The sequence below is a fragment of the Myotis yumanensis genome, unplaced genomic scaffold, assembly GCF_028538775.1.
Source record: "Myotis yumanensis isolate MYYU_CA2020_CCGP unplaced genomic scaffold, mMyoYum1.0.hap1 SCAF_1, whole genome shotgun sequence".
Classification (NCBI taxonomy): Eukaryota; Metazoa; Chordata; class Mammalia; order Chiroptera; family Vespertilionidae; genus Myotis; species Myotis yumanensis.
In genome coordinates this window covers 71,959,644-71,971,368 of record NW_027223752.1, presented here as the reverse complement: position 1 = coordinate 71,971,368, position 11,725 = coordinate 71,959,644, and the positions used below count along the sequence as shown (strand labels likewise).

At 48.2% G+C, this 11,725-nt stretch overlaps 1 protein-coding gene across 1 annotated transcript; it reads right to left on the bottom strand.

Annotated features, from left to right (window-relative positions):
* Nucleotides 1-4,193: 4,193 nt before the first annotated feature.
* Nucleotides 4,194-6,209, bottom strand: RHOV (ras homolog family member V). Its single transcript, XM_070405020.1, has 3 exons — nt 5,930-6,209; nt 5,691-5,749; nt 4,194-5,515 (listed from the first exon to the last, which is right to left on the bottom strand). The coding sequence occupies exons 1-3, from the start codon at nt 6,135-6,137 to the stop codon at nt 5,072-5,074; spliced, it is 711 nt and encodes a 236-aa protein (XP_070261121.1). The 5' UTR covers nt 6,138-6,209; the 3' UTR covers nt 4,194-5,071.
* Between the last annotated feature and the right edge of the window lie 5,516 nt (nt 6,210-11,725).

Sequence of the window (11,725 nt, the reverse complement as noted above, 5' to 3'; positions counted from 1 at the left end):
CAAGGGCAGACATCTGGCTATACAGACACACATACAGAGCTATACACATCTTCTATAAACATAGACTTCCACGTTTACAGACATAAAGACACAGACTTGCATGAATATGGGATTATTCGGAGTTTTGCACAAAGACAATACATACCTTAAATACACAAGAGCAAAAACAGAGACACGGGAAATGTATACGGACACAGACGTATAAACGTCATCGTTTAGTATTTGTGTTGATTGCACACCTGCACTCTGCTAGTAATGCTTCCATAGAAAGAGCCTCTCCCCACCGAGTCACGTGGACACAGACACCCAAGATCCCTCACAAGAAACTTGGGCCTGGCGGGTGTGGCTCAGTGGTTGTCCATCCACCCACCAACCAAGAGGTTGCCGGTTCAATTCCCAATCAGGGCACATGCCCAGGTTGCAGTAGATCAATATTTCTATCTATTCCTCTCCCTTCCTCTCTCTCTAAAAGCAATGAAAATGGTTTTTTTCTTTTTTAAAGAGTAACTTGGGATTGTATTGGGGCCCAGTCTCTAAGTCAAAGACAACAAGGACTTTTCTGTAGGTGGTCACCAACCAATGATAGAAAAAATAATTGATGTAGTCATATTTATAATAGAAAAAAAAAGTTAGAGCCTAAATGCCCCCAAATAGGGATCTAGTTGAAGAAGTTATTTACGGTCAGGGTGAAATAGTAAGCAAACAGACACTATGGTTACAGCCTCAGAATTTATAATCACATGAAAAACTATTAAATTTTTAAATGAAAAAAAGCAAAAATACAAAATTGTACATGTAACATGTCACAAAAATACTTCCAAAATATGCATACAGCCCTGGCTTGTGTTTCTCAGTGGTTAAAACATCGGTCTGGGCACTGAAGAGTCCTGGGTTCGATTCCTGGTCAAGGGCACGTACCTGGGTTGCAGGTTCGATGCCCAACCCTGGTCGGGGTGAGTGTGGGAGACAACCAATTGATGTGTCTTGGGTGAGGATTAATAAAACAAAAAAATTTTTTTTCAATATGCATACAAGGAAAGACTGGAAGAAAGTTTATTAAAATGTAATTATCTTGCCAGGCCAATGTAGCTCAGTGGTTGAGTGTCCACCCTTGAACCAAGAAGTCACTAGTTTGAGTCCAGGTCAGGGCACATGCCCGGGTTGCAGGCTTGATCCCAGTAGGGAGCCTGCAGGAAGCAGCCGATTGATGATGTCTCTCTCTCATTGATGTTTCTAACTCTTTATCCCTCTCCTTCCTCTCTCTCTAAAAATCAAATAAAAACATATTAAAGCCCTAGCTGGTTTGGTTCAGTGGATAGAGTGTCGGCCTGCGGACTGAAGGGTCCCAGGTTCAATTCTGGTCAAGGGCACATGCCCAGGTTGCTGGCTCGGTCCCTAGTAGACGGCGTGTAGCAGGCAGCCAATCAATGATTCTCTCTCATCATTGATGTTTCTATCTCTCCTCCCTTCCTCTCTGAAATCAATAAAAACATATTTTTAAAAAACATATTAAAAATGTTATCTTTAAAAGTTCGCACTATGTAAATTTTTAATCTTCTAATTTTTTGAATTTTCCAATTTTTTCTGAGTATTTATATGAAAAAACTAAATACATATTTAAAATCCACTAAGGGTTGGTTACACAGACATTAAAAATTTTACATCGATAAGGGCATATGTACAAATGTATATGTAAAAAACAGAATTTTATCCAGTTAATCTAAGAAAAGGAAGGAGAGATAGAGAAAGAGATAAAAACAATACCAGAAAAGTAGAGAGAGCCCTGGCCGAGTAGCTCAGTTGGTTAGATCATTGTCCTGCTACACCAAGGTTGCAGGTTCGATTCCCAGTCAGGGCACATACAAGAATCAACTAATGAATGCATAAATAAGTGAAACAACAAATTGATCTCTCTCTCTCTCTCTCTCTTTCTCTCTAAAATAAAAAAAAAAATGGTAAAGAGAGATTGTGTTACATAGAGAGACAGAAGCAGGATTTGGAACCCGAGGTAAATTCCTTTGGTCCTACACAGGCCTTTCTAGCAAGCCAAGCTCTTAGGGCTGTCCCAGGCTTCAGTGACACAAACCTGGAGCTGAACCGGTTGGCTTCTTAAGCTCTTAAAGCCCAGCAGCAAATATTGCTTGAGCCCAAGATCCTATGAGAGCACAGAGGCATGAGTGGGACTTTCAGTGTAGCTGGGGAGATACAACTTGAGCGCATGACCAAATCCAGGGTCTTCAATGTGCTGAGAGCAGTGTGGCCACTGCTACAGGTAAGAGACAGTTCCTGGAGAAGGGCAGTATTGGAAGATGATTAGAGGAGAAAGAGGGCATGAGTAGGGGACACTTTCCAAACTAGAGGATTTGGCAAAAGCAAAGACTTGGAGTCAGAATTCAAGCAATCATTGGGAATCAGGGAATGAGGGAGTGGGGATCACCGGGACAGGCTGGCCTAGTCCAGGTTGGGTCAGATTTGAGAAGGCCTTGAACGCTGAAATGAGAAGCTGGGAGTTCATTGCTGGCAATGAGAGCTGGTAACAGTCTTGAGTCGGAGGTGCCAGAGGGAAGGCAGTAGTGCTGGGGGGACTGGAGTGGGGAGCGTCAGGGGCAGGGACATAGGGGTGAGGCTGATGGAGGTTCTGACCAGGCTCCGCGACCCAGCAGGAGAGGAGACACAGTGATGTGGATGGCTGGTACCCTCAGAGTCTTAAGGATTGGGGGGAGGGGGCCAGGGCAGAGGTAATCTGATTAAGCTTGCTCTCCCAATCCTTGGTACATCTAAGGACCCGTGAGCAGTTTGAAAAACCTCTAATTCAGAGTCCTGAGTCTTTCATTTTGCAAATAAGGAAACTGAGGCACAGAGAAGGGAACAGATTTGCCTAAGGTCATGGTTGATGTCAGACCCAATCTTGAACCCAGGTCTCTGCCCCAGCGGGGGGTGTGTCAGGCTGGGCTGAGGAAATAGTAGGCTGTGGAGCTGGAGTGTGAGACTCCCTCAGGACCTGACTCAGCTGTGCAGCTCAGCACCTCCACCTGAAGGGGTCAGGGCACAAAGGGAGAAGCAGGGGCTGGAGCTCTGGGGATGGGCCCTGGTGGGGCAGCAGCCGGGCAGTCTTGGCTAAAACTAAACTTAGGGATTATCTGAGGTTTCACTTGGCTGGGATTTCTGTCCCTCCGCCATTCTCTTTTTCACACACATACTAGTACACACACAAGCTGTGACTTCCTACAGAGGGAGCTGGACTGAGACAGGGTGAGTGCTCACCTGGCCCAGCAGTTGCTTAACAGGTGTCGGAGGTGTGCCTTGGAAATACCTCTCCACAGGAATAACACTTACCCATGTACCCAACTCTAGAGTTTGCAAAGTGCTCTTACAGCCACTTGGTAATATCAAGTGAGATATTACCTTTTTCTCTGGGCCTCACTTTCCTTATGGGTGAAATAAAGTGGTCCCCCCCCCCCCCCCAGCCCCACCCCAAGGTGCCCTTTAAATTTCCTTCCAGTTCCAATTTTAGGGAATGTTCTCTGGATTCTTGCTTCTCTCAAGGTCCTCACAAAATGAACCCTCACTCCCACACGATTTCTGAGCCCAAATTTCTATTTAAATTATTGACAATCGGTACTGTGACTAGGTCCTGATGTGAGCTTTGGGTGCCAAGGCTGAAGACTGAGAACTACCAACGCAAGTCCAAGAAGTTTGGCCACTTGCTGAGGTTTAGGCTGTATGGGATCCTTTCTCGTGCTCAGGCTCTGAAACAGAGCCCCCAACCCAAGCCCCTGTGCCCTGAGGACTGTTAGGAGGATCAGAGAAGGAGGGTTAGAGGGCTGAGGATTGCCCCAGAACTTAGCACTGAGCAAGGTGCTCTAGAAAGGAGGGGGAGAGGGGAGGGGCACCACCCGCCCGGTGAGGTCATGGGAAAGCAGCTCTGGCGCTGACACCTGGGGAAACCCGTTTCCAGGCTGCTTCCCACGCTAGCTCTCCTGGGAACCAGCTAAGCCCCAAGCGGGGAGCCCCAAACCTGCCCCCCCAGTCCGGTTCCCATCACACTGTCCCATCTAGTCCAGGCCCCACCTTTCCATCTAACCTCAGTCCTTTGGTACCCAACCAGTCTCCATCCACACTGCTGGGCCTTGAGGAGGGCTACGAGAGAGCAATGGGCCCATCATTCCAAGAAATGACACAGAGCCAGCAGCTTCAGAAACTTAAATCTTTATTTGCAGCCTGCACGGCCCTACCTTCTAGGCTGTGACCTTGGAGAAAAAGGTGATCCCCAGCCCCTTCTTCCTTCAGATTCTAGTTTGCAGCTTCTCCCCCTCCTCTGCCGGGCCTTGCCTCTCACTTCCTGCCCCACTCCTAGCCCAGCCAGTTTGGGCAGTGCCGAGGGAGCCCTGAAACCCAGTTCTTCCCAGGGATCAGCCCCGCCCTCCCTGGCCTTGGGGGTTGAGGGCAGCCCAGGTATCAGCCTTACTCCTCAGCTGCTCCACTTCTCTGCTCTCCGTGCCTTACTCCTTCCAGGCCTCGCTCTCTGACCTGCCTCCTCCTTCCCAGCCTCCAGTCCCAAGGCTCATTTTCTGCTCCCTCTTGATCTCGCACTGACTTCTACCTTACACAGTCCATCCCAAACTTTCCAGATCGGGCTGGACACCTTCGAGCTCTCCAAGATGCCCAGCGATCCCCTGGGCTCTTCCTCACCCCTGTGCCAAGGAGGGGGTGGGGACCACCACAGGGGGTCTTAATTCAGCCAGCGGGACCCCAGGGCCCATGATAAGAAGCTGGGAATTGGATCCCAAACTGCTTGGAGGTGGCTGACACTGTGAGGACCATCCCATGAAAATCCAAGTGCTGGGATTTCCCTGTAAGCCTTGAGCCACAGAAACCCAAGTTACAGCCTCCCTTCTTCCAGGCCCGAGGCTCAACCTGGCAGGAGTGGGCAGTGAGAGGCCCACGTCCCCATAGTGTTCAGAAGGGAACTGAGTCTCTCGGGGTAGCCTGGCCCCGCCAGTAGCCCCGACCCCAGGCTCCAGATGTCCAGTGGCTTCATGCCTGTTGCTCCCGACTCCGCCATCGCTGTTCAAACAAAGCAGAAGAACTTCTTCCAGCGGCAGCGAGAGAGGGTGCGCACGCCCTTGGCGTTCAGCTTCTTCTCCAGCCGCGCTTTGTGCTCGATGGCACTGAGAATGGCGGAGTCGAACACCTCCTTCAAGTTCTTCTGGGTCAGGGCCGAGCATTCGAGGTAGCAGCAGGCGCGGATCTTCTCAGCCAGGCCCTGAGCCTGGGGCTGGGGCACGGGGCCCTCCCGGCCCCCCTGGTCCAGCTGGATCAGGACGTTGACATCGTCCCGGAGGTCGGCCTGGGTGCCCACCAGCAGCACCGGTGCCTGGGGGTTGTGGGTGCGGATCTCGGGCAGCCATTTCTCGGTGATGTTTTGGAAGGAGCTGGGCTGCACGACGCTGAAGCAGGCCAGGAAGACGTCGGTGTCCGGGTAGCAGAGGGAGCGCAGGCGGTCGAAGTCTTCCTGGGGTGGGAAGGCCGGGTCGCTCATTAGCAGGATTCGCTTTCCACACGGGGTTGGAAACCTGGGACTCGAGGCCGAGGGCCCCAGGCCTCCTCCATGCCTGCTCCACCTGGGGTCCGCCCAGCCCCCGGGCCACCTCCCCCCAGGCCCGGAGCGGCCACTCCCGGCTCCTCACCTGTCCGGCCGTGTCCCAGAGCTCGATGCGCACCGGCGCCCCGTCCACCAGGACTTGCACTGCGGGGCGGAGGGGAGCCCGAGTGAGCGAGGCGTCGGGGCCCACCGGGCCTCACAGCGCCACCTGCGGCCGGCCCGCCTCCCTCGCGGGGGGCTTCCCGCCGGCCCCCGCCCGCCGGCCCCCGCCCCGGCCCCCGCCCCCGGGCGCACGGCCCCAGCCCAGGCGGCCGGAGAACCTACCGGAGAAGGTGTCCAGCGCCGTGGGTCGGTAGCACGCGGGGTACCCATTGCAGGTGTAGCTGACGATGAGGCTGCTCTTGCCCACGGCGCCGTCGCCCACCAGCACGCACTTGATGCCCAGCTCCGTGGTCGCGCTGCCCCGCCGCGGGGGAGGGGTCGGGGCCCGGAGCGGGGACGACTCGGCCTCGCTCAGCTCCCGCGGGGGCATGGCCCGCTGCGGGGACCGCCCAGGACCAGGCTCCGCTGCGCCGGGAGAAGCCGGGTCCGCCGCTGCCTCCGACTCAGTCCGCCGAGGCTCGGCGCGCCGCCGGCCGCTAACAGCCCTTATACACGGGCCCCGCCCACCTCATCTGCATATCCCGGGGCCGGCCCCGCCCACCGCCGGGCCTCCTCCCGCACCGCCCCCTGCGGGCGCCCCACGGCGGTCTCAAACCCGAGGAAGACAGGCGGGCGGAGAAATGACGCTCGGAGAATCGCACAGGTGCAAGGACAAAGAATCGCCAAAATGAGGCAGAGCTAGGTGTTTTTGTCAGAGAAAGATATGGAGGATAAACGTATTCAAATTAAAACAAACCTGACATACGGTTGTACGGGTATAAAAAGTCTGGGTAATAATTTTATTAATTAAAGAATGATTTTTAAAAATATATGGACCATAAAGAGGCAGAAAATACACTCGAGCGTGAACAGGTCAGGAGTGTATTGTACTCCCTTTCGGGGCACAGCTTCCCCAGAAGGCAGGCCTTAAATACCTTCACTCTGCGCTGCTGAAGGAACTCCGGGTGTGGGAGAACCAGCTGGGGGTGGGGGGGAGGGGGTCTTCAAGTGCAATTCTTCATATGAATATTTTCTATGTCCGAAATGCCCCTAATTATTTCTGCTGCTTCTTCTTCTTCTTCTTCTTCTTCTTCTTCTTCTTCTTCTTCTTCTTCTTCTTCTTCCTCCTCCTCCTCCTCCTCCTCTTCCTCCTCCTCCTCCTCCTCCATCAAAAGCACATGCGACTCTGGGCCACCCACTGTCCTTACCCTAGAAGGAGTTTATAGACAGACAAGATATCGCGGGTGGCCTAGGGAGGTCACCAAGAGAGCAAGTGAAGAGTAACCTGATGCTAATTTCATCTCTATTGCAGCCACACCACCAAGTGACATCAGGCCCAGAATCCTTTCTCTAAACTCCAGGCAGTCTTTCATTTCAGCCTATACAAAAATCATTCAAAATGTGTCCTTCGTGAGTTGTTGCAGGGAGAGTGTTGGGAGGGGAAGAAGGCAATGAATATTTTATTTTATTTTTTTAAAATTTCTTTATTGGTTAAGGTATTACAAATGTGTCCTCATCCCCTCCATTAACCCCCAACCGCAACTCCCCACTCATGCTCTCATCCCCCTGTTGTCCGTGTAAGGCAATGAATATTAAAGAGAAGAGATAATCCTACTTCTCAAACAGTTAACAGTATAAACACCCACAAATCCAAATCTCTGAATCTCTTGGGGAAAGTCTCAAAATCCCTGATTTTTATGTTTTCCTTTCTTTCTTCTTCTTTTATTTTTATTCAAAAGTTGAGGATAACAGCTAGAAAGTTGCCAATTTTAACCATTAAAATCTTGACTGTGGGGAAATGGTAGGATCCCCACTATCCACTTCTATATCCCCATGTCTACATCCTATTTCTCCTGTGTCCAAACATCTGGGGATGCTAATAATCCTTAATTATAGTCCCAAAGACTTCTCAGCCACATCCACACATGGTTATTCACCTAGCAAGTGAAAAAGGCCCCAAGGTGTTGTCTTGCCATTGTATCGCACAGAAAGTCTGAAAAACTGTTCTTTTCACTGTCCTGGAAAGGGAGGAAAGAATGGGGATTTGAACATCAGGAGACCTGTCACAGTATTCCTAGTTTTTCAGCTCATTTGCTATGTGACTTCCTGAGAAATCACTTAACCCATAAGTGCATTTATTTCTGAAAGCCCTTCTGGTGCTTGCAATCTGTGATTTGGGGAACGTAGGCAAGTTGCCCCAGCCCAGGTGTCGGGACAAAATTACTACACACACACACACACACACACACACACACACATGCTCTCATGCTCTTCTTCACAGTGCTCTTGTCCTGTTACCCAAGTGTTTTTTAAAATATATATATATTTTTATTGATTTCAGAGAGGAAGGGAGAGGGAGAGAGAGATAGAAACATCAATGATGAGAGAGAATCATTGATCAGCTGCCTTCTGCATGCCCCACACTGGGGGTCGGAACCCGCAACCTGGGTGGGCATGTGCCCCAACTGGAAATCGAATTGTGACCTCCTGGTTCATAGGTCAACTCTCAACCACTGGGCCACTCGGGCCAGGCCTACCCAAGTTTTAATAATAGTTTAATTGTAGCTGTAAATTTAAGAGTAATCCTGTTTAATCCTTTCTGCAGGTAGGAGGAGTATATATAATACACAAATGGGGGGAGGTGTCTGCTGGGCATGGGTAAAAGCTTTGACTTGGCCTGAGACAGGCCATTCTTCTCTAGCCCAATGGGCGGGGACACTTTCTGACCTAGGTCCCTCTGAGCTGGTTTAGGGACAGTCTTGTCAGCAAGAGGAGGAGGGAGGGAGGAGACAAGCTGGGGAGCTGGTGAGTCACCTATTTCTCAGCTAGGGCTTGCAATTCTGGCTGCTACTGCTGGGAAAATACCCTCCTAAAGGTGGTTGAGTCTTACTGCCCACCTGTCAGATCACTTCCCAGCCACACAGCATGTTTGCTAAGATTTAAACTTGCCCCTGACATTCTCCTTGGAGAAATGATTGATTTTAGGACCGGGGCAGGAAATACACAAGATGAGCCTGTAGCATTTTGTAGTACAGAAGGAAGTGTAAACAAATAAAAGAAGAGAAAGATGGAGCTATGACAAATAAAAGAAGAGAAAGATGGAGATATGACAAATGGACACAGGAACCAGCTGAAAGAGCTTCCAAAGGCCAAATCTGGAACAATGTGAGCAACAAAATAAAGAATTATTGGACGATAGCCTAAAGTATAAGATAAATATCCACAGGTCTATTCTGATATAAATGATTGAACCCACAAATAAAAGGGGATAATAGGCAAATTTCCCGTGGAGAATTCCAAATGATGTATGTATCTACTCAGCCCTCAAGGGGGAGCATAAACCCCTACTGTGCACAGTGACTTCCTTCCCAAGAGGACAGTTTGAAGTGATGGGGGGAGGGGCACAGGAGTAACATTACAGTGGAGGATCCTTAACACCCTTTCAGCCAGGTGATCAAAATTAAGATCCAGTTAATAGTAGGTCCCCTTGATATGATGTGATGCAATGGCATTTTTACCTCTGGTCTTCCCCACAGGAACACCAATCTAACAAGGAAAACATCAGAAGAAAAATGAAAAAAAAAAAGCATCAGAAGAGTTCCACTTGAGAGATATTCTACAAAATCTCTGCCCAGTACTCTTCAAAACTGTCAAGGTCACCTGGCTGGTGTGGCTCAGCAGTTGAGTGTCAACCCAGGAACCAAGAGGTCACTGTTCAATTCCCAGTCTCTCTCTCCCTTCCTCTCTGAAATAGATAAAAATATATTAATAAAAATAAAAATCAATAAAGGATAAAAATAAACTGTCAAGTTCATCAAAAACAAGGAAAATCTGAAAAACTGTCATAGTCAAGAGGAGCCTAAGGAGGCATGATAAAATGTAATGTATGCTGCATGGGTTCCTGGGACAGAAAAAGCACCTAAGAAATTCTGAATAAAATCTGAACTTTAGTGAATAATAATGTATCGGTACTGGTTCATTAATCGTGACAATGTCCCATAGTAATGTAAGATGTTCATAGTGGGGGAACCTGGGTGTGACATACCTGGTATATGGGAACTCTCTTATTATCATCTCAATTTTTCTATAAATCTTAACTGTTCTAAAACAAAGTTTATTAAATAATAACAACAAAAGCAAACAAACAAAAAAAACTAAAACGTGTCCCTGACATTGATGTGTCTGACACCCCACCCTCGTCTCACTTCCTTTCTCTATAAAAATCAATACAAACATATCTTCGAGTGAGGATTTTCAAAAAACCTACAGGGAATCCCTATCAGCCACAGATAGAGGAGAGGGTAGAGTCTCTGCTTGGCCTGGTACCAGTTAGAGTATCTCCCAGGATAGGATAAACAGCCATTGAAAATGATTCTTAAAAGAATTTTCAATGACATGAGAAAATGTTAAAAGATAATGTTAAATAATACAGAATTATATAAACATTTTAAGCCCAAGTATTTTTAAAAAGTGAACACTTGGAATAAAAGAGAGTCCTATATGAAGGACATATACAAAATGTGAGTCATTACCACTAGGTGAGAAGCTTGTTTTGCCTGACAAAGAATGAGCATTAAGCATGTTAGCTATTAGTACTATGTTGCTTATCAACATTTTCTCCTTTTTCTGAGATGAACATGCTATTTTTGAAAAAAAAAAGTTACTGAAGTTTAAAAAATGTATTTATTGTATATTTAGAGAAAAAGAAAAAATGCACTAACATGTCAACAATGATTCCCTCTGGCGGAATTATGAATAGTTTGTTCTCATTTCTTCGTTCATTCTATGAGGTTTTTCACGAACACACTGAGCAAAGCATGGTGGAAAGTGCTGAGCACATAGTGAACAAAACAGGGTTCATCTGTTCCCCAACTTTGCACTGCCTGACATCAACCCCCTTTCTCTGAACTCACTGTCTGTTTCACAAATCCTGAGAACATCCCTTGTTTCTTATGTGCACATCTCTCACTTTAATCTATATATATAAAAGCCAAGTGTCCAGAACGACGGAATGACTGGTTGCTATGACACACACGGTGGTGGCCAACTGACCCCATCCCCGATCGGCCCCCCCACAACCGCCCATGGCCCCTCCCCCTGGCCGGCCAGGCCCCGATTGGCTGGACCCCATCCATGCATGAATTTGTGCACTGGGCCTCTAGTTAGACTATAAGCAGCTAGAGGACAGGGGAGGTCTTATACCACTCTGAGCTCTTACTGCCTCAGCCCAGTAGCATCTCACTGTAGGAGCTTATTAACTACTTGTGGAATGAATGAATACATGAATGGTGAAGCATGGTTTGCCAAGTGATAAGAAGACTGATTGGTAGGTTGCCCTACCTTCCCTGATGCCACAAGTACTTGTCCAAATGGCCAACCGCTAGGCCCAACCAAATCCCTACTTGCTTCTCCCCAAAGACTGGCTCCAGTGGTCCAAAGCCTCCTCTTGAACAGAAGCTGGGGCCTGATACTGCTGAGGTCCATTCAAGTCTCTGGAGTTAACCCGAGAGCACTGATGATAATCATGGTCATGATGGTCATCAGCAACTTTACAAAAAGAGGACCGAATAAACAAGTATTCAATTAATACTCATATCACTCCAAATTCTCTTCTTGGCATTGCTTACATAAATTCACATTTTACATAGTTATTATCAGGGATAAATTATTTAGTACCTGACATGGCCTCAGAAATACGCTAGTCCTGTCCTGGCTGGTATGGCTCAGTTGGTTGGGCGCCCTCCTATGCACCAGGGAACAGAACTTTCAGTGCTAAAACCAGGAGGGATGGTCACCCTAAGCAGATCTGTTTTTGCCCCTGTTAATAGTTACAGCCTGTTCTTCAGAAAGACCACAGCACTTGAAACTAGAAACAGCAGGATTTTCCAAACCATCATGAAATCAGCTTTCACTAATTTTATATGAAAGAACTTATAGAAAAGGTATAGCTTTGGTTCATATTTAAGTTTATATCAAACT

Excerpts from the sequence above, each read along its gene's own strand:
- RHOV (XM_070405020.1), bottom strand. The coding sequence starts at position 6,137 with ATGCCCCCGCGGGAGCTGAGCGAGGCCGAGTCGTCCCCGCTCCGGGCC. Across the intron at positions 5,750-5,929 it reads GGCGCTGGACACCTTCTCCG|TGCAAGTCCTGGTGGACGGG; the intron begins GTAGGTTCTCCG and ends TCCGCCCCGCAG. Across the intron at positions 5,516-5,690 it reads TCTGGGACACGGCCGGACAG|GAAGACTTCGACCGCCTGCG; the intron begins GTGAGGAGCCGG and ends TTCCCACCCCAG.